General features: G+C 38.6%; 1 protein-coding gene across 3 annotated transcripts in view; it reads right to left on the bottom strand.

The window, feature by feature from the left end:
• Window positions 1–7,299: 7,299 nt before the first annotated feature.
• FHL5 (four and a half LIM domains 5) overlaps window positions 7,300–26,411 on the bottom strand; it is a 30,353-nt gene continuing 11,241 nt past the window's right edge. For 2 of the 3 annotated variants that reach the window (XM_009682263.2, XM_068937832.1), the window contains exons 2-7: window positions 20,854–20,887; window positions 20,318–20,499; window positions 16,596–16,770; window positions 14,206–14,375; window positions 10,869–11,055; window positions 7,300–9,880 (exon numbers count right to left, since the gene is read on the bottom strand). In XM_009682263.2, the coding sequence (XP_009680558.2) occupies window positions 9,729–9,880; window positions 10,869–11,055; window positions 14,206–14,375; window positions 16,596–16,770; window positions 20,318–20,476 (843 nt within the window). In that variant the 5' untranslated portion in view covers window positions 20,477–20,499; window positions 20,854–20,887 and the 3' untranslated portion in view covers window positions 7,300–9,728. The remainder of the gene's footprint in view (window positions 9,881–10,868; window positions 11,056–14,205; window positions 14,376–16,595; window positions 16,771–20,317; window positions 20,500–20,853; window positions 20,888–26,411) is intronic. The other variant, XM_009682262.2, reaches the window with a different exon arrangement.

Raw genomic sequence — 26,411 nt, 5'->3', positions numbered from 1 at the left:
CTGAAAGGTGAGTCTGTGGTCATTCCTGAAGGCTAATGTGAAGAGTGTAAAAGCAGCTTGCTCTAGTTATCCATTACACCTGTCAGAGCAGCCATCTCTCTTTCGTGAGCTGACAAAACAACTTTTTAAGTTCACTGGAGAATGCACTTTGGAAGGATTGTTCAGCGTGAGCTTGACAGGTAGGACAGCTAGAGGCTGCATTGTGAGCTTTATAGTACCAGGTCGAGGTGAGTGTGCTCATGTCTGCTAGGTGGCTGGGGTGCGCTGATAACTACACCTCCAACTGTAGTAGTAGTTAATGTGTTATAGAGCCATCTGACCATAGTCGAATACTGATTGTGACCAAGTGGATTAGAAGTAGCCTTGTTTAGCCATCCTGCTAACCTTCCCTGTGCTACGCAATTGCATTTGCTACGCAAACTGCTTGCGTCCTTACTATCTACAGTTACATGCAGTGGAGTAAGATAGCCTAATTGCTGTCTGATTCAGCTCTTCCACATGCGAATGAAGAGTCCAGTTCTCCTAAGTTGCATGGGTGCAAAACCAACTCTCCTGGCTTTTTTCATGACTCTAGTGGCATTGAGAACAGAGTATGTAATTGCACATGCCCCTAAGAGGTGGTAATGAAAGCCTATTTAAACTTTTGTCCTATTTCTGTCAGGCACAGGACCAAAAAACATGAAGGAGTTGCTTTTCATAGATTCACTGGAACAAAGAGGACACTCTTTTTTGTTTATGAAGGTTATTTGACAACTAAGAAATAAATGCGCACACACACATCTATTCTTTTCAGTTAATAAGATAAGGAAATCTGTGTGGTAACACAAAATGCTTTCATTAAGTGAAAATAATCCTAGCTAGTCTGGATTATAAAGATCAGCATCTGCACAGACCCTACTATATGTGGCCTAAGTAATGCAAGTACTAAATGTGCTGAAAATATATTAGATATTTATAGGGAAAAATGCACTGAAAATTGTTCTTTTCCTGCACTTTATTGCATTAACTTTTCCCCCACTGACTGTTGTGACAATACAGCAGAAAATAAAGTGAGATACTAATGATAGTTATGTAGGCTAAAGAACTTCTACTTTTAGCTTTTATCTTTAGATTTAAATTTTCTTTCCAGGACTAAAATGCTGCATCATTTTAATATAAGGAACTTTTGCCATTATATTATATTTTATTATATTTCATTTTCATTTCACTTTTTTATTATATTTCATTTGCTACCCCTCACTTTTCTGTTGCTATGCTTATCACTCAGAACACTGTGTACATATTTAATGTTTGATAGTCAAAAGAATTATATATATGCTTTCGATCTAGCACTTATAGAGAGTGTTCTGCTCAATAAAGCTGGAGTCGGCTACAGTAGACCTATTAATTTTCCATCTCGTAGTGTTCGTTCTTAATAGGTTTATTTTTCCATTACTACTCCTTTAGTGGTTTTCACTATATCCTTGTATTCTGGAATTTTTCATCCAAATCTTAGTAGTTATATCCACCTTAGGTACCCACCAGGAATTTCATTCATTCCTCTTTTATCCAATTTTACGATAGAGTAGAAGTAATTGTGCTTACCCCAGCAATACCTCATGGAATAGACTGATTGAGAGTTATTCTCAACTGTTTCTGTTCTACGCAATTTTAAAATTCCCATCTGGCCACATAGAATGAGAAATAAAAGCAGATACTGTTTGAAAGGTTTCCCAGTTACCTGAGAAAATGTATGAATCACCGGCTCCAGAGTGACTACGAAAACATGTCACAAAAGCAGCTTTCAGGTTGTTTTATCAGAAGTAGATTGTGACAAACTTCCGTTCCTATCAAGGGAATCACTGTCTCTTGTCACAGGGGGGGCCTGCAGCATCTCTGCAGAACCCACTTTTCTACTGCTCCTCAGGTGAGGAACAGTTCCTATCAGTGCTAGTCTTTGAAACTACTATAATGCTACCAGTACAATCAATTAATGAGCTAAATTTCTTGTTTCCTATGTCTCCTGTTCTGTGAAAATAAACAAGTTCCTGCGTTATTGTAATTAACATACTGATCAATAACCCACGCTGTGTACCAGCATGTTTGAAGAGTTTGTAATGGCACCTTCTGAGGTATTTTTGGAGGAGGATTTCTCAGTACTATCTGACCCATGAAGTACGTAGCCGTACTTCATGGGTCAGTGCAGTTACTCAAAGCTACACTTACAATGTCTCGTTGTACACATGGCTGCAGAAGCAGCCTTTCCTCCAGAGAAGTTGCATCCTGAGAAATCAGTGTCCCACTCTTAAGGCTGGTCAATATAGTCAAATAGTGACTGTATTCATCTACTGCAGCTGGAAATGGCCACTTCGCGTTTCGCAGCTGAGTAACTTGATTATGAATGTTGGAGCTCTTCTCACATGTGTGAGCCAATGAGTATTTAATTACATGTAACATGAAAATTTCTTCGGTAGGAAATAGGGCACATTTTCATTTCAGAATTTACTAATAACCAGTACCCAGAACACTTTCTTGAGGAAGTTTAAATCTTTAATCCAAATTAGATGAAGAAAAGAGTTGACCCTAGGTTTTTCATAGCCCCAGTGAGTATGCTAACTGCTGAGCAATCGTGCCTAATACAGCGGTAATACACAAACTTCCTTCTCTCTAGACCATGCTTGCTTTAGGTACCTGATCTTGGTAAAGCTTTCACAACTTCAAATCCCGTGTGCAGACTTTTGTTGCCTTCCTGCCCTTCGGTGGCCGCTCAGAGGCAGCGAGGTGGTACACTCTTGTTTCAGGCAGTAAAGAAGAGGAACGAGTGAGCGAGCTGCCTGTCAGCTACCTTCACTTGGCGAAAATCTTCTATCTGATATAAGGTGCAAATCCCTGCTCGCTGAATGCTCCCGCTTTCAGACGCTATGCGGGAAGGTAAAGTAGGGATGCAGCTTTGCTTTCATCCCACAAGGAAATGGCAGTTGTTTCCGTATCAAGAAATGTGGCAGTCTACTTAAGCTTCTGGGTAGCGTACCTCCCATACTTGGGTCTGAAAGCAGCAGGGAAGCTGGAGGAGGCAGGTGAATGTTAGCAAATCTGAAAACTACCTAACACTGAATTTCCAGAACAGCACTTTCTGAGTGTATAGCAAATCTGAGGCAGTGGATCACAACTCTAGCTCATGAAGGGAAGTGACACGTCTTTGAATTCATGCAACTGTAAGGGTTTATGAAGTTTTGTTTTTAGTATCAGTTTTGCAACAGAGTAGCTGTTGGACAGGAAAAGGCAACCGAATAGCTGTGTTACAGCAGCGGTACTGTGCCATCTAGTGGGCAGTTGGCAGAACATGCCGGCTCGATAGTCAAGCCCAGCCTGCTCGGGTTCTGCCTCAGCTTTCTCTTTTGGCACGGCCAGGGGGCGTACATCCTGAAAAATTCCTCTTTCGAAAAACCTTGTATTCTTTGGTGGTTTTGCGAAAGTATTAACTAGAAATAAAAATGACTAATTCTAGCTGAGGGTTGTAGCATTTGGCTTAGAATTTTCAGAGCTTGTTCTTAATTCTGGTATTTCTTCACTGAGATCAAAGTCGCCTGTGCAGCTTATTTACTTCTCCTATATACAAAGGCAAACTTGTAGCCTTTAAGTAAAATAGATAATGAGGTTTTTTTTTTTTCCTAGGCAACCCATTCCTCATCATCTATGCAGAGTGGCCTGTGCTCTCCCAGGGAGTACGGTCCTGTGTTTGGGCTCCTCATCACAGTAGGGTGTTTAGCTCTATCCTGAAAGCTATTCTGAAGATAGAATTGCTAACTGTATTCTGAGATTGGCCTATAGTAGTCATCAATCTGTTATCACAGTGCTTTAGATATATTCATTAAGCTTCACAATTATCTAACTTGATCCCTCTAAGATGGAGAGTTATTTTCATTTTACAGCTGAGGAACTGAAGCAAGTACTCAACCTAAAAAGTTTACAATTTCTTTTTCATGGAGTACTCAGTATTACATAGTGCTTTATGCATTCAAAGCATAGCTGTGGCGTAACTCCTAGATGGGGGGTGGGGGCATGTAGCAGTTCTGCAAACTGATCAGCTTGCTCTCCAGAGCATCATGCAATGAACTGGGTATAATAGTGACTGTGCGAATTATCTAGCACTGCAGAAGCAGAGTCAGATGTCAATTCTCTGTGGGTAGTCGTCAACAAAGCCAAGATCCATTGTTCTCCTCTTGTGTTCTCTACCTGAACTCACACATTTGCTCTATGGGAAAAGCATATGCAGTTCTTTCATGCAGAAGAAAGGTAACCTGGCCAAGAGGATTTTTGTGGGGATGGCAGGAGATAGCTCCATGAGAGAAAGGTTTCCTTTTTGTTGTAAATTAGGTTCCTGAGCTAAATCTGGTGAAGCACTTGAACTCCTCACACAAAAGGTTCCAGGATTCTTTAGCGCAGGCCAAACATTATTTTGTTCACTAGCTTTGTTTTTTGAAATGCTGTGATGGTTTTGATTGAAATCTTCCAGAGAAAAGCAAGAAAAAGAGGAAGAGGAGAATAGGAACTGGCCTAAGAAAGCTTGGCATAGAGCTCAGCCTAAACCGTTTAACTTTGAAGGTGTTTTATAGGCAAGTGAAATATGCTTTAGATGGAAGATCTGGGTGAACGAAAACAGGCATTGTCCAAAAAAAATCAATAAGGGTGTGTTTACCTTCCAGTGAGTGGAGTTAACATTGCAATAAAGATATTGTGGCTATTAAAAAAAAAAAAAAAGCCCAGCTAACAAGGAATACATGAATATCATGAAAAAGTCAGGAAATTCAAGAGCTAAAGGTTAAATAAATTCAAACTCTTAAAAGCATTGCAATGCAATGTTAAAGGTCACCCAACTTGTCACTTCTCTGAGACTATATGAGAACAGAGTGACCCCCGACAGGAGACTGGTGTCCTGAGACCGGCCCTCTGTCCCAAGTTAAAGTACACACTAGGCTATCATTTCTGTAACAGATTTGTTACCAATTTCTGTATTATTTGAGCTTAGTGCTATTCCTCATATTAGCAACCTTTTATGGCCGCCTGCTTTCATAGCCAGAAATTTCTAGTCAGCTTATATACCTTCTAGGGAGAAATGTTTGACAAGGTACCTGCTTTGCTTTTATATAAATGAAGAGCTTCTTCTAAGAAATAAGGAGTCCATGATTTTTGTTTTACTTTGAGAAACAAGACAACAAAAACCAAAATTCATCAGAAGCTGTTTACATTTATCTTGCACTGTCCATTTGATAGCTTTTTACCAGGAAAGCTTCATTCAGGTGGAAGAGTTGATTTTTACTTGGTAAATAGTCTAGCAAAAAATCTAGGTCTCTGTGTGAAGACACAGAACGGACAAATGAGGTTCTTCCTCCAGGAACAAATACACCAGCTGAGCGGTTGGGTTCGAATATCTGTCTAAGGCTATTTGGCTTTTGTTACATCTTGCTGGGGTAATGTACTATTCAGGAAGCTACCCAGAAGATTTCTGAGACTGGTTCTTCTTGCTACGCTGAGGTTCTTTCTCAGTGAACTGTTTCTCTGGTCACGCATAGGAATTATGGGAAAGTACCTGAGAGCTATCAGGACATGAGCTAGCTCTAACAAATGACTTGAGGCAATCAGTTAGCATCGCTGTCCTTCAACTACTGACACCTGTCATTATATAAATGGTACTGCTGCTTTTCTTTTTCCTCCTAAAATATAATAGGCTACTCTAAGTCCATTCCATTAAATCTAATGTGGTTCAAAACAACTTTGACCATGTGCTGAAACTGTTGGTCAAATCAGAGGGAAGCAGAGGGTCCCATCACTCTCATTGTGATGGCACCTGTGAAGTGTTTGAAACCATGGCTTCAAAAGACCTTGCAAAACCTTACTACTTGAGTCCTAATGCTCCTGTGGTAGCGCTGAGCTACTCTTCCTGTCAGAAAAGCCTGGGAGAACATTCACTGCTAGAGTGTAGAACCTGTTGTAAGTCACATGTGCTGAGATAATGAAGAAAAAAATGCACTGTGATGTGAATGTGCAGGAAAAAACCCACATTTCACTGATGTGACCAGGCTATGGCATAGGTCTCCTTCTGTATAGACTCTCAGATTTTCTTTCCAGAAAGCCAGGGGACAAGGGCAGGAGAGAATGGAGGTTGTTGACCTGTATGTAAGTCGTGGGTCAAGAGCATGTGTCTAGGCCTGTGAAAGGCTGGGAAATGCTGCTGGGTCCCACAGTTAAGCTATACCTTATGTATTGCCTGCTAATTCTTCTGAAATTATTCCTGACTTTGAAAAGAAAAAGTCCAGGAAAAGGTTGGTATCTTCCTTTTGCTGTATGAACTTTTCATAATGAAAAATGTGAGTTCCAAAAATACATGCAGAGAAAGGTCACTTGGTAATAGTACAGAAGGGCTTATCTCCATGTTTTAAGAATGCTCTTTTTGGAAGTTCTCTCAGGATTAGGCAGTAATCGGGGAAAACTTTAGGTTTAAAAAAGTGGTAGTAAGGCACCTACTTCACTTTTCTGAAGTTAGTCCCAGACGGCAGCCTTTCTCCCAGTCCACTGGGATAAATAAAAGTACAACAGAGGAGTGATCAGGGCATTAGAGGGATCCCTGCATTTAGCTTCATCATAACAAAAAAAAATGCAATGGTCTTAGAGTTGGGCAGCTCATAGAATGGAATAGAAATAGAAAAATTTGAAAATAAAACAATACTATGTTGAAGAAAAGCACATGACATTTAAAAAATTGGCTTATCAAAAAATAAATCCGTCAAACTTCCATCCTCTGAAACTTATTAGACAAAATTGAATTGCATTGGAGTCTGTACCCTAATTATCCTACAGTAAATTTAATGTTAACAACCAGGACTGAAACTAACCATCTGGTTCATTTTGCCCAGTGCTTTGCCATCACAGGCAATCATGTTATATATTCCATTTAATAAACTGATTGAGCATCACTTTGAGACTGACCACAGAGTTGCTCCCCTCTCAGTTCTGCAGAGAGGCTGCCCTGCAACCTCATTATACTGTAGAAGCAGCCTTCTAATTTCCAATTTCTATTCATGAGAAATTTATTTTCCTTTGTTCTTAAACCAAACATAGTCTCTTAGTTTATAGCAGTCGTCTTACCCTCTCCATGATCTACATTCTTCCACTTAATTCCTTATAGCCCTTCTCTGCACCTATTAAATTTGGATTTCATCTGTTACGAGCAAAGGTGACCCAAATGGTACAGATTATTACTGTGTTTATGTTTAAACATCAGTAGCTGGTGATAGGGACAAGTAAATCACAACCTGATGTCTGATACAATTTTTTATTCAAACTATTTATAGCAAACACATTTGTTTCACACTATTATTCTGAAGTGAAAATGCTCAGTTTCAGATTTGACTGTAGTGTGTTGAATGCAGAAGTAAATAATTCAGTTGGTATTTCTAAAAATAAAATTAGTTGATGAGTCAGAGCAGAATTTCATTTTCCTAAATGTTAAGGCTGGAAGGATGGGATTATTGTGATCAGAGTCTGATCTGGGGCTATGTCATGTCTTAGGATTCTGCCCTCTAATTCTTGCATCAGTTTGTAATTAAGCTAGAACATTATTAGGACAAAATTGAAAAAAGGGCCCAGACTACATTCTTGCAACTTGCTAAATGTTGTTTCATTCCCAAAAAGAGAAAGGTACACCCCACAGCCATGGCTGCTTCTAATGGTTCATCATTTTCATTTTAAATATCAAAGTTAATTGACATTTAATAATGGGCTGCTTTCTGGTAACTCAGTGCACACTTTTAGAACAACGTGTATAACTATGGACCTCAAAATTCTCTCTCTTTTTTTTTTTTGGGTAGTTCAACCTAATGCTATTTATGGGAATCCAAGTCTTAGTAAGAGCCTGTATCAGCCATGTGAGATGTAAGAATAGAAAAGGAAGCAGCTGGGATAAAAGGAAAAGGCATAAACTAATCAAACTCCAAACTCCAATAAAAGCTGCCGTGACAGAAGAGGCTGAAAAACAAAAATGAACACCACATAGAGCAAAAGATCAATATTTTATTGACTGGAAAACAGAGTGCTATATTCTTGTTGGTCAGTCATTATCCATATTGATTTTATGCTGCAGCAGTTCAGCTCTGGCTTAGCTAAGCTCTAATTTTTTTTTTCCTCCACTTTTCTACTTAATGCAATGGCTGTCTTTATTACAAATAAAGCCCATTCAGGTCTGCAAAATAACTCTATGCACTTACAGTCAAAGTTTAAAAGAGAATGTATGATTTCAAGTCACGCAAGATGAGAACTAAAATAGTGCTGTGTGGTGCAGACTCTGCACCATTCACAGTGGCCTAATACAAGTGTAAGAGGCATGGACCAAGAAAGAGAAACTAAGTGCTGGTTACTCTACTCTAGATGATCTTTAATAACAGCTCTTGAGCTCCAAAGCTTAGAAAGCAGATATAATCCTGTCAAAGCCAACTACCTGGAAACTAACACCTTTTACTACTATTACAAGTGAGGATTGCCTAGCTTGCAGTGACAACAGTACAAATTTGCAACATAATACTGGCAAATGCGTATGGCACATGACAAAATGAATCATGTATTGGTTCTAAAGAGCTTATAGCCTGCTGTGGATAAGCACATATTTATGAGAAAGGGAATAAACTGTGAGTTGAAGAAATGGTAAGGTCGTTAACAGTGGCTTGATTGCTGGCAAATGGGTTTTGAGGGGAGGAAAGGTGCAAAGTTAAAGGGACTAGAGTAAGGCAGCTCTTGCCTCTGCTCATAAAAAAGTATATTTTAGCAGGTATTGAGGGTCTTGTGAAGACAATGGAGTTGGAGTCTGTAGGCATATTAGCTAAAGGAAACTACATTAGCGCTATCCAATCTCAGGTGATCCTCTCCTTTTACAGTAGATCAAAGAATAGGTTTACGTATTTATGTTCTAAAACAATTATGCCTCAAAGAAAAATTAAGTGCAGCTAACTGATTTTGGGAAAGGGCTTGCCACTCAGTCTTTTGGATGACTAGAACCATGAGAAACTTTTTTTTCCTGAGGCATAATCTTAGTAATGAGAGGAAAATGACCTTTTATCCCTTCATCTAGTCCTGGAATGGACTTCCTCTGACATGAAAGAAATCCTGTGATTTCCTGTTGTGTACCAGTATCCCCTTCTCCTACCTTCTGCTCATACTAGAAGAACTGCTTGCCAGCAGGTTCTTTGTCTGAAGTGTGGAAGGAGATGAGACATTGTTCTGATAAATGTTGTGGTCTAACAGAAAAATGCATATGCTTGGCTTTCCACACCAAAATCTGTATCAGTGGAGTAGTGCTAATGCCTCACCACCAGTCATATGCCACATAGACTTCATACTCCTCTTTGGTTCGTGGGGGATGAAATGTAAATTTTTAAGCTTCTAACAGCAGAGTGCAGTGTGTTACAAGCAGAAGCATGCCGTAGTTAGATTTCAGAAGCATACTGTAGTTAGATTTAAAATATTTACTAATCTCTTCTGAATTGTTTTCTTAGCCAGTATGGAGCTTTTATTTATTTATTTATTTATTTATTTATTTCTACAAGCAGCTGAGAACTATGATAGAATTAAACTGCTATTGGAAAGTTACTTGGATGACTAAATAACTATTATGCATTATAGCTGATTTTCTTACTGCATGGTAATGAAGTACATGGTTATACAGTGAGAATAAAGCAGCTGTATAGCTCTCTACAGAACTATGTAGCAGAGCCACATCTATCGCAAAGGACATCATCCTGCTGAGTGAGGAATCCTTGGCCCACCAGCGAGACAGAGCATCTCACACAGTTAAAGCATTCCCTGTGCCACTGATGCTCTTCAAATGAAATAAATTTGGCACCTCCAAGAGCTGAAAGAGAAATGAGATAGAAGATGTGAATTCAGTATTTCTGGATCTGGTTCAGAAAAGAAACAGATTATTTTCTAATGCGTGATCATGTTGGTATTCATATAGCAAACAAACAAATAAACAAAAATCTATAGGTTAAAATAACCTTTGCTTATCAGCAGAGTAGAAAAAAAAGTTAAAATTTAAGATGGTGAGAAATATTTTAAGTAAAGCCACAAGTCACTTGCCTGTTTTCATATCCCATTATGAACTCTGAACAGAGCAGGTTTATCAGCATGTTCGTTAAGGTTTGCAGATTTCCCAAAAAACTCTCATGAAAGTCATTTGCAAAGTGTAGAAACATATAGTTTCTGTACAGCACCAAGTGAAATTTAATTATTTCAATTAAGTTTCTTCAAGGTGGGGGATTTGGAAAATTACCAGATCATGGAATTCCTAGCATAAGTATCTGAAATAAAACACTGCTTTTTTTATATATTTTGGTAAAATTATGCAAATTTAATTGGGTATTCATCATTATCTTGTCAAGTTCTCTAATTTAATATACATGCTTTACCAATAGGCAGTTAATCAAATTCAGCTCTGATCTTACCACTTTTGTATTTAAAAACAAAGCCAAACCAATTACAGGCACAAGAGGGGCTTGTGTGCACTGTTCAGGGGGGGAGCCGAGAAGTGCCTTCTCCTGTACTCTTAGGGATGATTTTTAATGTCATCCGAAGGTCTTCCACTTAAAACTGTACAAGACACTAAAACAAATCATGGCAGAATTCCTTTCAGTACATAAAACAATTCCTTAGTAGCAAGGAGACCCGTGTGATCGGTATGTCCTAGCAAGATGTAACAGGGGATCTCTCTAATAGTTAACTCCTTCAATCTTTTGTTATGAGGGGGCTGTTTTTCAGGCTGTTTTCTAAAGTAAAGATCTGATTTGGTAGGAGGCTGATAACACTTCAGTGTCTAGCCCATTCTAAAAGTTTAGACTCACCTGTAATAGGTTTCTTGCAAGCAGTGCACTTCTTTGCATATAGTTTGCTGAAACAATCTTCACAGTATGGATACTCGTCTTTGGAAATAAACCTTTGTCCAGACAGCTGAGTTTTACATCCAGCACACAAAAAACATTCTTTATGCCAAGGCTGGTCATGGTAGGTCACTCCCCCAGAAGTTATCACCTAATGCATTAACAAAAAGCAAACTGCTATGAAACAAAGGCATGAATCATGAGCTATTGAACCCAACATTGTTTCAGCAGTTCTGGTAGCTGTTAAACTGCAGTCTAAATGAAGGATTATTCAGGCTTTCATAAATCCTCCTTGTTTTCTCTTTTTCCAATGTGCACAAGCAAAGAGAGAGAGTGTGGTCATCTCATTTTTTTCTTCATCTGGAATATCAACTTTGGCTAACTCCAGCTGAGCTGTATGTGCCACTGTTTTGTTGTTCTTGATTTTCCATCACAGAATAACTTCACTATTTGTAGTAAATAAATTAGCTTGTTATGAAATTCTTCTATTACACGTGCATAGAAAGGCTTAGCATCAGGCATGCTCTCAGAAGAAGAATTCTCAGTGATGAACGATCGGTGATAGAAGGGATCTTGAGATTATGGCTAATCTCATATTGGAACTGGCAACATGTTGTCTCAAAACTGAAACTGAATTCTATTTTAAGAATGAGGAAAGAGCCAGGAGAGAATCTGAAGTAAGACAGGAAAGAGATCTATTCTGTTAGAAGAAGAAAAGATATTTATCAATGATGTCATCAAACTGCTCATTCCCTGCAACTCACTCAGAGCTCTGCACTGGTTATTTCTGAAGAGTGAAATTTCCAGTTGCTCTGTGGCATCTGTATGTGGTGAAAAGTAGGTTTCACAGAGGTCGTGAGAGACTATATAGAGAATTTTATCTGGAAATAAAGATGAGCTGTAACATGGCGTTTCCACCGTCAAGTCATGTATGACAGCATTTGAATCAATACATAAATGGAATAGGAGGAGGTAAAGTTGGAGGAGCTTGTATAGGTAAAAATAGAGACAACATAAAGTTTCCCTGGGAGATGGTTTGGGAGAAATAAAGAATGAATAATACTGGATGATGCCAGCCGATAAAAAACTTAAAAGATTCCCACTCCCCTTGGGGAGTACTGGGCTACTTCTAACTCTTACTTGCCTTTACAATAACATCTCAAAAACTGAAATGTCTTTGTCTGGCACCAAATTCAAGACTCCAGTTTAATCTTTTCAGACTCAATTCTTATTTATGGGAGCTGATGGAAGTTTAAGTAACAAAATTGGTTCTATTTGTTAAGTATGTGCATCCTATTTCCATCCTAGAATTTTTAAGAAGCATATCCTGATTATTTCACATAAATGTTGCTGATTTCCATTCCTTTAATCAATATAGAGCAGAATGACTACGTTTTGTTATGTGATCATTTAGTGCAAATTAAAGACTGGATGTAGTGATACAGGAATATTTAGAGGTACTTTCTAAAGGCTAACTATTGAAGGAAAAAAATAACAAGCAGAAGTAAAGGTAGAGGTTTACAGCTAAATATTAAATAATTTAACAAATTATAAATTATTTGATGAAGTTAAAAAATATCACTTTTACTTCCAAAATGATAGAGGCACTAAAGAATAAGTGAAATTCTGCCACAGATAGCAGCTTAAAACATCTTCCTAAGCTAGAATAGTGGGAGGCTCTAAGAGTTTTCATCAATCAATCAGAGGCAGTTTTAAAACATGAGAAACTGAGGGAGGTCTGAATTGATTTGTCTGTATATGGGGAAAAAAAAGAAAACAGATCTGAAAACAAATTCTCTGGTACCCACAGGAGAAGCATCATATATTGAACCAGTGGGATACTATTAGACTTTTATTATCACAATTGAATATTACTTACTCTGATTATTGCCTGATACATTTCAAGAGAAAAACAAGTAAGAATGTGAATGCTTTCCTCAGCTTAGATGGTTTGATTGTGCATGTGAATATACCTGATAAATGTTTACAAGAGTGATGCTTATCTGAGTAGATAAGCTGTTACCAGGACAGGAGGCTTTTTCACAACCTGCAGGTGTAAAAGTTAACCTTTGTTAAAAATCCTAATCGACAACAAAAGAATCCTTAAGTATTTGTTTTGATCAATAAATTTATTTCAAACGTAATCAAACTTATATCACTATTAATTAGAAGGGAACAGTAAGCATTGTCACTCTTAGCTTTTGGTGTCTAACTTAGATGCCAAAAGGAAAGTTATCCTTCCTGCTTTTACTGTTATTTCACCAGGCAATTTAGATGATCCACCCCCACTTCAGGAGTAATATTGTGTAGTTAGGGAGAAAAGACAGCTAGGTTAGGTATCTAAAGTTAGATAGTGTGACTTTCCCTCATTGTATCCTGTCTTTAGTGTCAGTAAACCTACCATTTTGATCTAGCTTTGCTCTGAGAAAAAAGGTTGCTGTCTTCCATAAAGGTGGCTATTAGTTGCAAATACAGTACTGTTCCCAGCAGACTTGGACTCTCTCTCAGATTTTACAGATATCCCAGGTAACTGAACAAGTCACTTTGTGTCTCCACTTTTAGTCATATGACTTAGGGGTCAGACTGGGGAGTTTAAGTTCCCTATATCCCCCAGGTGCTCTCTCAAACATCTTGAGAGCTCCACTGACAAAAGAGAGACTGTAGGCTTCTAATTTAAGCATCTATATTAAATACTTTAAAATAGGTAGTGTGAATACCTATCAGAGAGAAGCAAAGTCCAGGCACTCCCATAAAGCTGCAGCAAATCAGCAATTACAAATAGGTGCTATAGATTTAGGCAACAGGTGAGTTCTGTTCATTGCAAGATCATTTTCTCCTGCTCCTTACCTGCTTTTAGAAAAACATTTTAAGCTGCTAAAAATGTTGTCTACTGACAATGAAAAAAGGTTAACAGTAAAATAAGTCACAAACTAAGCCTGTTAAGCATAGTCTGAACTTTTGTTCAGTTTTGTAATCTGGCCTCATAAGCTCTAACACGTAACTGTATCGTTTATCTATGGCCTTTTTACAGAATATCTGAAAAGAATGAATGGAAGAATTCATGTGCTCTGTCGATATTCTCTTTGTTCCCTGTTCCTTGATGGAGACCTAGATTTTAAACCTCTGGATGAGAATGGAAGTGTGGATTTGCAGAGGTTATTTTAGGCATGCACTCTGAAGATTACAGGAGCAGTCCTCACTGGCTCAATTTTTGCTGGTGAACAACCTGGCTTTGACTTGACTAAAAATAACATGGTAGTACATTGAAATGCTTTAATTTTTCTGTTGTACACTTAATTACCTTTTTGCAAGAGTAGCAGTGGTGAGCAAATTGCTTCTCAAAACAGGGAACGCAGTAATTCTCATTGTCTTTAGTGATCAACGGTTTTGTTCCCAATGGTTGCCGGCAATACTGGCAAACAAAACAGGATTCATGCCAGGAGCTTCCTTTAAATTCCATTTTACGGGAACCTGCAGAAACCAAGCAAACAGCGCCCCCAAATATAGCCGTAGAATGTGTTCTACAAAGTAAGAAGATCTTGTCTTTGATCTTCTATCTCAATATTAGCTGTATTAACCAAGAAAGCACTTTTAACCTCTATTTAGTAGAGTTGACAAGCATGTGCTTAACTGCAAGAACACATGTATTGTTGTGTGCTCATCTGGTAAAAGTCATGCTAATTTGCCTAAGCTGTGATCTTAGAATACTTAATTATATGAATGTTTTAGGATAAATTCTCTGTGATATGCTTCAATAGCTCAGAGTTTCTCTCAGGCCAGTCAACTCAGTGATAATATTCAGGTACACAACACTCCTATAAATTAAGGATGAATTTGCTTAGCTGTTTAGTACATCTACTAATCTGCTGTCCCTTGCCTTCCTTAAACTAAGTCTCCGTCATTTATAAATGCATTATTTCTTATTTATCTTAAGCTGGCAGTGGTTTTTTTTTTTTTTTTAAAGTAAATATCTTCTGTGAAAAAGCAGACTACACTGCCTCTTCTTACAGTTCATCATTTCCATTCTAGATAAACAGTTCTTTTTCATCCTATTCAACTGGATGTTCTGTTCCATTGTAAGGTCAGATGCAAAAGAATGTCACTCAGTTAAATGTCACTCAGTTAAACGTCTGTGAGAGGAGGTTCAGAGCTCCTTACTTTGTGTGCAGGTGCGCTGTGTACCTTAATGGAGTTGTATACTTCTAAGATATAGGCACATATGTCTGAGAATGATTCTTTCAGTGACTCTCTACAGCTTCTTTCCCCTTTGGTAGCATCAGACTGCAGAGAGAGGAGACAGGCGCTATACAATCCTTTCCACAGGAAAAAGAGAATTGTTGATACAACTGACTAAACCAGGAACACCTGCTTCCAGAATCGGTGGATTAGAGAAGGTTTGTGGACAATCATGCAAAAACCACTGTATTCTGGTGGTATTCTTGTCACATCTAGTAAGATGTATCTATTAGATAACATTGCTTTAACTCTGTCAAAATTAAGCAGTATATCACTCCTGAACTGAACAAAACAGTATTGCAACAACATATGATGATATAATGAAATGGATATGATATAATGAAAAGGAAATAAACTGTGAAAGTTCATAATTGCACCAATGTTATGGGTTGAATCAGTACATCAGTAACCTAGTATTTATATTAAGACAATAATTCTGCGCAGACCAGACTTTATTGTTTGGCATGAAGATCTACTGAAAAATAAACTTCCTATGCTGCTGCTCCGTTTACTGATGTCCTTGGCTAGAGGTTCCCAAACTAGTCGTTATGAGGCCATAGCAGATAGTTTGCAGCTGGTATTTGGAACTATGCTCTACTCTTTACTTTATGAATTGGTTAGCTCCTTAAGGATGTGCTGGTAATCTGTAAAAAAGTTTAAGCACTGAGACTAGTTCAGTGTTTCAAATGTCTGGGACCCCCGGGGATGAGCTACTTCATTTTGCGCATTTGGCTGCTCTTACTTCCCTTAGATGGCTTGGAAGAGGCAGCTTTTAGGCGATCTCTCTGCTGCATTAGCTTTACTGATGTGGAAACAATGAAAGCACTAGAGGATGCCCTAAACAGGCATGATCAAAAACTGAGAAGTAGTTTAGTGAAAAGTGTGGAATTTTCAAAGCTGCTTATGGCAGGAAATAATCCTATCATAAACACATCTGTATATGTGTTCTTTTTAGCAAAAATGTTGATAATGATTTGAACACAGAATGTCGTGTTTTGACAATTTAAGCAAAAAATATTTTTGAGCAAAATAAATAGTTTATAAAGAACATGAGCCAGGTTTGATACTCAAAGTCTGGACAACGTGACAGACAAAATGCAGATGTCTTGTCTAGTCTCACACTCCCACTAACGATAGCTCTGTTTGTCTACCTACACTGACAGTGGGATATGCTTCCTAAAAATTGCAAGCAATATCAAGGATTCAACCTGAGCACATTTTATTGGTTTTTAAATTCTAATGTTCTTTATAAGGATTTATAAACCCCATCACTGCTGGACCAGAGATATCTGTCTTCCCTCCATTCACTGGTACTGGAAGGGTACTACCTGGAGGAGACGTAGTCGCCTGAAAGCTGGTCTGAACGTCAGGGACTTTGTAGCTTGTTTATTCAAGGAGGAGCTTTTAGTTAAAAGTGCGATTTCGTTTTTCATTAAATGGTGCTTGGTGTCTTACCTGGCATAATAGTCTTCTGGCAGTGGAAACACTTAGATGAGTACTCATCCGAGTAGCATTCAGTACACAGCAAGAGCTCATCCTTGGCAGCAAATGGCTTCTCCACCAGAGAGCGACTGCATTTGGCACACTTGAAGCATGCTTCATGCCAGTGGCGGCCTTTGTAGGCCAAGTCCTTGGAAAAAGTAAGTCCATGTTAGTGAAGGCATTTCTTTATAGTGTTCTTTCCCCCAGCTCCTCCTAGGAAAAAAAGTGCAAAATGAAAAGCACTTGAATTGCAACTAAAGCATTAACATGAGTATCTGGCAGTGCAGTCAAAGGTAAGTACTGAAAGTCACTGTGTCTGGATATTTTGTAGATCTCTTGTATAAGCCATTAAGACCTGCTTTGGCACAAGCAGCTGCCCTTTTGTATTTAACATCAGAGATACGTTTTTATTGTAAGAACCGTTTTATATTTCAAAGTTTGCCTTCAAGGGGAAACAAATAGTTAACTTTTTTTAATGTGCACAGACCACCTGAAAAGAAGTGCATTCTCCATAGACTTCTAAATAGAACTTCATGTATTTTTTAACACCACTTTCTTCCAGAGGACTAAAGGAAGGTCATATTATTGCAGAGAATAAGCATTTAAAACCTCATTATTTGAGAAAGAAATGATTCTTATGAAGATTATTTATAAAAACATTGCTTTTGTTTACACCTAATATAACTCCTCATAAAAAGTTGGCAGGAAGCTGTTTGTTTAAGACTCAGCAGGCTTAAGGGCCAAGAAAGCTAACAGTGTATATATGAGACCTCCACTAAGAACTCAAAAAAAGAGCAAATAGCAGATTTTATTTTTCCAAAGTTAAAAAAAAACAGTGGAAAAATGCACACCACCACCACCAAAAAAACTCACAAACCCTTAAAAATAAACTGGACCCTTCCAGGTCTTCTTTATAAATAATGAATGAAGCACAAAAGGGCACAAATCCAATCTATTTTTTCTGCTTTTTCAGTACCCCTCCCTTTAAAATATTGAAACAAGAAGTGAAATACATACCAAGCTGCATTTTAGGAGGTGCTGAGCACTTACCAATTTTGTTGCTTTAGTTAATACTCGGTACCTTTTAAAAAACAGCCTAATACTCGGTACCTTTTAAAAAACAGCCTATCACCACAGGGCAGCCTGAGGCAAAGAAAGGGGAGGAAGGGAAGGAAGAGAGCAAAGCTCTAGCACCTCAGTACTGGTACTCTCTGGGCCATTTGTCCAGCTGACTCTGGCTTGTTGCATCCCTTTCATGTTCCTCCTGCTGTATTTTTCTCCTAATTTTTCCTTCCACTCAGTCCAAAGTCTTGATTTTTTTATTAATGATTGCTGGTCATTTAGTTAATTTTATATATTAAAGTGGAATTAGCCAACGCAGAGCATATGTTCTCCAGGTGACCCTGACTGAGGCTACCTGTACAAGTTTACTGTTGAAGTGGCTGGTCAGAGTTTGAGGACAATCTTCATCCAAATCAGCATTTTCCTTTGAAGATTCCTTTACAGTCCTGAACTGTACTCACAGCTTGTCCTTAGAGGACCATGAGGTACATTGGCTGGACATACTTCCTGAGAGGCTTATTTTAATAACTTTATGACCTTTTATTCCAAATGAACATAGGCAAAGGAAGCATGGGGAGAAGGTACATACTGAACTCAGCAAAACAAAGGTGTTTGTACAGTATTCATCAGAACCTAAAATTCAAAGTCAAGCGTGCAGGCTGTAAATTGAATTAAAGGATGGGGAAACTCCTGACAAAGAGCACAAGGGAACTCATTAATATTTAATGTTCTTAAAAAAGGGGAGAGGTGAAAGGAAAGCAGAGCCCAGAAAGACTCACTAACTTGTCACCTATGAGACAAGGAAGGTAAGCAGGGAAGTAAGTTAAAATTAAAATATACTTTGTTTCCAAAAAATAGAAGGTATAACATAAAATTATAAACATGATTTCTTTTTCGCTTGACATCTATATGTGAATACATATAGAAGTAGTAAATTATAGTAGAAGTAAATTATACAATATAGTTAAAATTATTTTCAGTGGCTTTCTCTCAAATTCTAAAGTTTCATTCAACCTAATCCACTGAATTATCAATAGAAAAGGGAAAAGAAAAGTTGCAGCTATGCAGGATAGCAAAGAGAAAATTAAACAAATCGAAACTTTCTTTTACTTCTTTTCTGCTGTTGCAAGAACCACCCTCCAAAGGAAAAAAAAATGCAACAAAAAACCCAGAATGGCAATATGAAACCCCATACTTACAGCCAGAGACCTCAAATATATTGTCTTGTTAGGACATAATCACCACACATCAGTTTTCAATAGCAGGTGTTCAGAGTGTGATCCACAGCATGTGCTTGCCCCCCAGGGGAGCTGCGCAATGCAGCAACCAGAAATCGGGAGTGATAGTGGAGAGGCGAATTGAACACCACACTTTAGAAATATCTAAATACCTAGCTCTGGGCCACAGGAAGGTGCTTACTTCCACTAATAATTTTCAACAGTAAATCCTCTCCTGAGGTTCAGTGCTAAGACAATCCTTTCATAAAATAAAGACAGTAAGAAAGAATATGGATTCCAGTTAATGTCTCCAAGAGGTGTGATGTTTCTAATCTTGAATCTGGACCTAGCTGACCTTGAATCCAGGTCCCCTGCATGCAAATGCATGCCTTCAACACAGGACAGCGCAGTCTGCTTCCTTGGCTTTCACTCAAGAGTATTTAACTACATTAAAATGCAGAGGCCAGTGCACAGAGAGACTGAATGAGAGTCAACTCACAGTCTTCTCCGGCCCAGTAGTTAGAGTATCCTGCAAACATGTAGGAACACTTAGTTGAACTTAGGTAAAGCATTCAAGTGTGGGTTTTCTGTAGGCCAGAAAACTCCTCTGACTGATAGGCTTTTTGATGTGATAGGAAGACACACATTGGCAGGCTTCAAAGATACATGCAAGAATGTCACTGAATAAGATTCAAAGAACGTAACAGGCTTAATGAAAACTTCCTGATCTTGCAATTGGGAAATGGGAGATCTGCTGAGGTGGACTTGTTAAACTTAGAGAACCCAGGGGCTTTTGAGGTAAATTAGCCCAGGAAATATGTTGTATGGAAATCCTGCCAGGGCTTGAACATAAACTACTGATATCTGACAATCGCAGGATTTAGGTAATTCCTAATATCTCTGTATTCTCAAGCAGGTGAGTTTATAATGAATGCCAGATACTGGAAGCATGTGCTTGAAGTCCTCTGTCTCACATCCAACCAGGTATATAAAACTTGATAAGTGCCATTTTCTACCATAAATACTTAGGAGTACTATTGATATAAATTAAATAAGTCTAGTTTTTCCATGGTGCATCAGCAGCCCTGCTACACCTCAAGCACTGTGCAGTCTTTTCAGCTAGGAAGTAAGTGGAGGTGAAGGGTGGAATCCAGTGTGTAAACCAAAACCACTATATGGTTCTCACCCTATATTTGCGTTTTTCAGGTGCACGTAAGTGTACATTCCCTAGTGTTCGGCCCCGAGCTTTCCTATCCCGAGTCAGCACTGAATGTTCCCCCGTGCTGTGCATGGATGCACAACAGCTGCGCTTGGGTCTCTTCACCAGCACAGGGATATGATACAGAACCCATCATAAAAGAAATGGGATTTGTCTGTAATTTAACAAGGACCAGCAAGACAAAGCTAAATCCTTACCTTGGAATCACACTCAATAGGTTGCTTGCACTCTTCACAGGAGTTGGCAAATAAGCTGTCGTAACATGTAACACAATAAGCATTTTCCTCTCTTAATGCATATTTCCTCCCACGAAGAGACCGCAGGCAGTAATGACAGTCTGTGTGATTACTAGTCATTCTGGTGGGGTGCTGCCTGTGATCTGGAGAAATGGAAAAAACATGTAATTCAGTGGATGAGAGTTTGCCTGAGCCAAAAATAAATAATGTTGCTTCGCTAATGAAAGTTAGAACAGGTGTTTCTTGATACTTGCAGAACACTGAATTTCTAATGCAGGGCTGTTCCATAATAAAAGGGTAGTCTTAACACATAATAGTAGTCTTTAACATATATGTATTATTGTAGTCCTTAATGATGGTAGTATAATTTATAATAGTATAACATATAATGGGTAGTCTTAAACAACATATACTAGGTATTGTGTTAACTACATAATGGGGAGCAAGCAAGTTGCTTCAGCTTAGCCCAGTGCTACTTATACTGATAGTACACGTACCTGAAAATGAAGTTGTCTTCACGTTCCAACAGCCCTGGATAGCAAAAGAGCAAAGTGAAAAGTGAAATAAACCAGTCAAATCCAAACCGAATCCTAACTCAAAGCAAGTTTCTCTTTTGTTTTCGCTGCAAAAGGTTGTTTTTTCTGACATGTCTCTGTATTGCCAGGTTCCATCTTGGTAGTGCCAAAATACTGAGAGCTAGATGATATTTCTGTGCCAGCCAAGTGCAGGAAATACCGCAAATCTATTGAGAGCCAATTCTGTATTTCCCATCCTTCATTTTTCCAGGCTAAAGAGGCTTGGATAAGCATCCAGACTTCAGCTGCTTATATGTCTGCAATGCTGAACATTTTAAGGACTGTGGAGATGGAGACTTATTTCAGCCTTGTTGTTGCTCGTTCGCTCATCAGCACTTTGCTAAAATTGGGTCTTAGTTCCTGGGAATGGAGGAATAAAAACCCAGAAAGTTCCCAGTGAAGCAAACCCAAAAACATCTGGTGGACTCATCGGATTGCAATCGTCATTAAACTCATCAAATTAATCACTGCAATCAGTGCCAGAAATCATAAATTTTAGAGGATTTAAGAAAAAGTGCTGCAAGTCTCTTAAGGTATTTACAGATCAGTGACCTTTCAGCTGAAATCTTTGCACTTTGAAAAGTGATGCAAGTCAGTTTATCTTAACCAGATGCAAAGCCTGAGAACAAGGAAGAGAAGCATATGAGGAGCAAGGTTTGAGGGAGCACTTACCATCACAGAGCTTCCATTTAGCCCATTGAAAAGTACTCACTCTATTACTTATTTTTATATACTAACTGCCTATCACATAACTGCAGTTCAGCTTTAAAGAGGCATTTCTGTCTTTTTTGGGTTTCTGCTCTGTGAACCACAAGATGTAATTCCAAAGGATAGTTTAAACTGTGTGAAAGAATAATTACTGCAGGTAATTGCGCTACTGCAATTGGTACTAGCGCAAATGCTTAAGGCCAGGAATTTTTAATATGTTCCTGGAGGGGCTGTAGTAACACTGTGAAAAAGGGGCAGGGAGACAGGCTAGGATGCTTATCTTAGACCAAAAGTAATGATCATTTGGCACAAGCTATGTAAAACTTTTTTTTTCCTGTAAATTGAAAATCTTTTGGGTTGAATTGATTTACTATTTTTCTGACTGCCCTAAATCTTTGTGCTAGCCAAGACAGGGTGCAGTAAAGAAGTCAAATAGTATGCAACTCAGATCATTGGAAATATCTGTTTACTTAAAAATATTACAGATGCTTTTTATGTCCTGTCCTTGGAATAATAGTGCTTGAATCTGGACTTCCATCTCCTTAGTGTTGGAGACTTGAATGTGTGAAGAATGAACCCATGTATAACAGAAAATGACATCCATCCGGGTGTATATTTACATGATGCGACATATAAAAAGATCTGTATAGCACAGGAATTCAGGGCAGGAGTACTACATAGTCATCCCTAATTTCAACGTTAACAACTTTTGTTCATTTTCTTATACAGTGAGGAAGCAGTATAAATTGGTGGTTAGGGAGACAGTCAAGAAGGAATGTTTGTGGTTGACTGGGCTCCATATTCAAGGTCATGGGACAGGCTTGAAACTGGATTTCAGAGGAATTTTCATTCCTCTCTTTGTGGGAATTATAGTTTTAAACACCCTCTGAGGATCACCCTGATCAGACTACCTTTCCGATTTCCTCCCTGCTGAACCCGAACCTCAGCTTCCCCCAAAAGTTCCATCACAGTCCAACAGCAGCAATTGAAAAATACTAACAGAGCATGCATGAAGAACTTATTTGTGTATACTTACAGTGCTTTTTATAGCACAAAGCTCACCAGAAAATGGCTTCAGGTGTCTGCAGGTGCATCTCTGTTTGTTTATTCTAGTGAATGGCAATAAGCTATTACACTATTGAAAAGAAAATTGTGCATTCCCAACATTTTTCTTCAAAAAGTGGCTCACTTTTATTTTTTTTATCCTAGGCCAATCTGTTCCAGAAAGTCTGGGTTATGTGCTCACATGAGACATGCCACTGCAATACACAAGAACTTCAGAATCTTTAATATAGTCCTCCTAAAAACCTATATGGGAATAAAGTGCTATTAATTACTCTTGTTTTACAGCTGAGACCAGTTGCTGGAGAACATTAAAATGAGGATCCACAGGACCAGAATCAAGGAGGGGGGGGGGGGCGCTTGAAGCTGCTCCCCTAGTAAAGCACTCAGATTCTATAAGGCTTTTTTTTTCAAAAAAAATTTCAGAGTTTGGCCATGATGAAATAAGACCATGTTCGGCTATGAAGCAGAGATGGTATGAAAAAGACTAATTTTTGCAGGTTTCTTGGCAAAGATCTGGGTAATCTTTGTGAAGTACTTTTACCGTTAGATAACAAAAAAGCGTAAGTGAATCACGTCTCCCCCAGCACTGCTTACCCTTGCCCCAATAAATAAATAATATTACGAGCATCACGCAGTTAAGTAGAATATTTTTCTTGTGCTTTGATCCTAATCTCTAGAGAAATATGTTTACTTTGAGTTTTCTGGAAGCTGGACTTCGTGTTTTGGAGGTCAGTTAGGAAATCTCTGGGGAGCTGCAGCTATTCACTCTCATGGAATGAAACGCTGACTCCAGCATCCCAGCTGCTAGTTTGTGTCCTAGGCAAAGGGAAGTACTGAGACTTCTGCATTCCTTGGGAAAAGATTATTTTGTTGTCTAAATTGGAGCAAAGTAAAGTACAGTTGATTTGAATGTGTATAGTAGGCACAGATATGTGATCTGTAGTGTCAGAATACTCCAAAGGGTGCAGAGGAATGTTGCCGAGGACGTACGGACATTGCACAGATGTCCCTGGGGTCAGATTCGCAAATGCAGCAGTCTCATGGTACAAATTATGAAGCAGATGAAAATAAAGCAACACAGAGCTGTTTTTTCTGCCTGCTGTTCCAGCAGAGCAAGACGGAGCACAGCTAACACAAACTAGGAGAGGGACTTGCTCTAGAGTCAAATTCTTTCCTGTAAGATGTAGAGGGCTAAAAGACTTCCAGAGACGAAAGCCATTAGAAAATGATTGTGAAGTCCATCCAAACCTGACGAATGTGGAACCAACAGGAAAGGAATGCTGGCATTTTAATATCTCTTTTAATAAATTACCTTGATATTCTCTATATGAATGATGATTATATGAATGTACAAAGCCCAGAAATATTGATTCTATTAGATGGAAGTGAATAGACATTTATGTACACACATTGTATATATTTATAAGCACATGTAAAAATATATCTTTTGGTTTATGGCCTTCTCACGGACTATTTCCTGATCTAAATAAGCCTGCCATGAACTACCTCATCTTTTGCCTTAAGAATATGTGATAAATGGAACAAGGCTCTCCATTAGACTCTGAAACAGGCATAACGAAAGAAAAATGATGGCAAAATAAATCATTGCAGTAACACTGAAGGAAAAGAAAAATGAATCGATCTATTATGAGGGACACACCCCTGTAAGCCACCTCAGGCAGTTATTTATTTTCAGTTAAGTATGTTTTTTTCTCTGAACATAGTTTTGCTCATTTGCATGAATTTGGTCATTTCATTTTCCCTGTTTTTTTTGTGAAAGCTGCTAAACTATTCATCACAAATACATTTGCAAAATACATTAGCGACGCGAGGTTAGAACTGCGTTCTAAATCTAGCAATACCATTATTTTATAAATAAAAGTTTCTAAGAATGCTCTGCAAGGAAATTTTTCTCATTTCAGAGATCACAGCTTCTTTTTTTCTCTGGAGGCCTGCTATCCCCTAGAAATCTGATATTTTACTGTGACTAGACCTAGTAAAGGGGGAAAGAAAACCAGGGCATTTAAGTGTTTGCTGCATTTTCAAAACACTGGCAATATCCTTGCAAACATTTGGGCTGCTACAGAGCTGTCACTAAGTTCTGCTCTTAAGTAGCCAGGACAGCCATGGTAACTGAAACTGGGCTATAAAAGTATGATTATAATGCTTCAAGGTCCAAAAGTGACACCATGTTACTGGACTGTCTAGGCAAAGCAGCTCACATAGTGGTTGATCCATCAACGGCACCATGCTGCTTTGTGCCATGTTTACATACCCTACAACCATGAACAAAGAGGGGAATAACTCTGACTTAAAAAGGGGGTTTGGCATCCCAGGAATTCTGCAACTTTCTCCTTAATTGGTATTGCTGTGAGCTTTGTTTACTTCCTGTAAATTCAGACATTGTTGTCATCATCTAAACTCACTTCCTTTATCCTAGTGCAACATAATTTGCCACTTGCTTAAACCTCAAACTAATGAAAATATGTGTACTAAGGGTTTGCAGTGGTGCGATATACACAAATCTTGCTGCAGACAAGACCTGACTAGTCAACGTCCCTCAAACGCTCCTTACTAGTTACAGAGTGGGCTGGAATCTCCTGGCCTCATTACTTCTATGGCCATCTAGGGTTTTCCTTTAAACTATACAAGTTTCACCAGCAGCATCTAGCTTGTCCAATACAACTTGAGCTTGCTACCCATGTCATACTGAGGGATTTAGTTCGCAATACTTAAATTAATGTATGCCTCTCTCCTAACGAATATCAGGAGTTTTACTATTGAAGCTCAAGAATTACCATCACAGTAAACCCACTGTACAGAGAAATTAGAGGTCAGAAATAAGCCCAACACATGTAACAGATGAAAGCTGTTTTTCAGAAGAAGGAGCCAGAAAAGTTACTGACTGATTACAGAATTAAACCCAGATGACTTGCTGGAATTTTTCGAACTAATCAGCGTGTGAGCGTCAGGGACTGCAATTCATTATTTAGTAAAAATATTACACTGGTGCCAAGGGGTTCCAATCAGAATCAACACTGTTGTTCTGCACACAAAAAGCTTGGCTGATCATCGGTATTGCTGCTGAGTATGTAGGAGAGGTGAACAGTCCATGGAGTGTTCTGCATCGATTCAGGTCTCTCTTAAGCTATTTATTACCCAGGAAAACAAACCCTTTCCATCTATTCAGATTCCTAGGTGCTGTAAATATCTTCAACAGCATCAGTACAAGAAAAAAAATAGGGGTAATGTTAAGGCTTAGATCATGGCTTTCATTTTTCTGAAGTCATTCTTACCTGAATTTTTTTTTACATTTTTTCAAATATTCTGGAACAGCCAGAACATTCTCATAATATATTCATTATAGAGCGCATTACATTATGAGCCTATCAGTATCCTCTGTCATATTATTATCCTCACTGCTAAGGCCAGTCCTGAGGAATTCCAGACCTTGGAGACAAGAGAGGAAGGCTGGAGAAAGGAAGACTCTCCCTTGGTGGAGGAGGATCAGGTTAGAGATCTTTTGTCCAAACTCGACATCCATAAATCCATGGGCCCCGATGGGATGCACCCACGAGTGCTGAGGGAGCTGGCGGATGTTATCGCTAGGCCACTCTCCATCCTCTTGGAAAGGTCCTGGAGATCAGGAGAGGTGCCTGAGGACTGGAAGAAAGCCAATGTCACCCCCGTCTTCCAAAAGGGCAAGA

The sequence above is a fragment of the Struthio camelus genome, chromosome 3, assembly GCF_040807025.1.
Source record: "Struthio camelus isolate bStrCam1 chromosome 3, bStrCam1.hap1, whole genome shotgun sequence".
Taxonomy (NCBI): domain Eukaryota; kingdom Metazoa; phylum Chordata; class Aves; order Struthioniformes; family Struthionidae; genus Struthio; species Struthio camelus.
The sequence above is the reverse complement of the archived record's forward strand: the minus strand, read 5'-3'. Positions and strand labels throughout refer to the sequence as shown.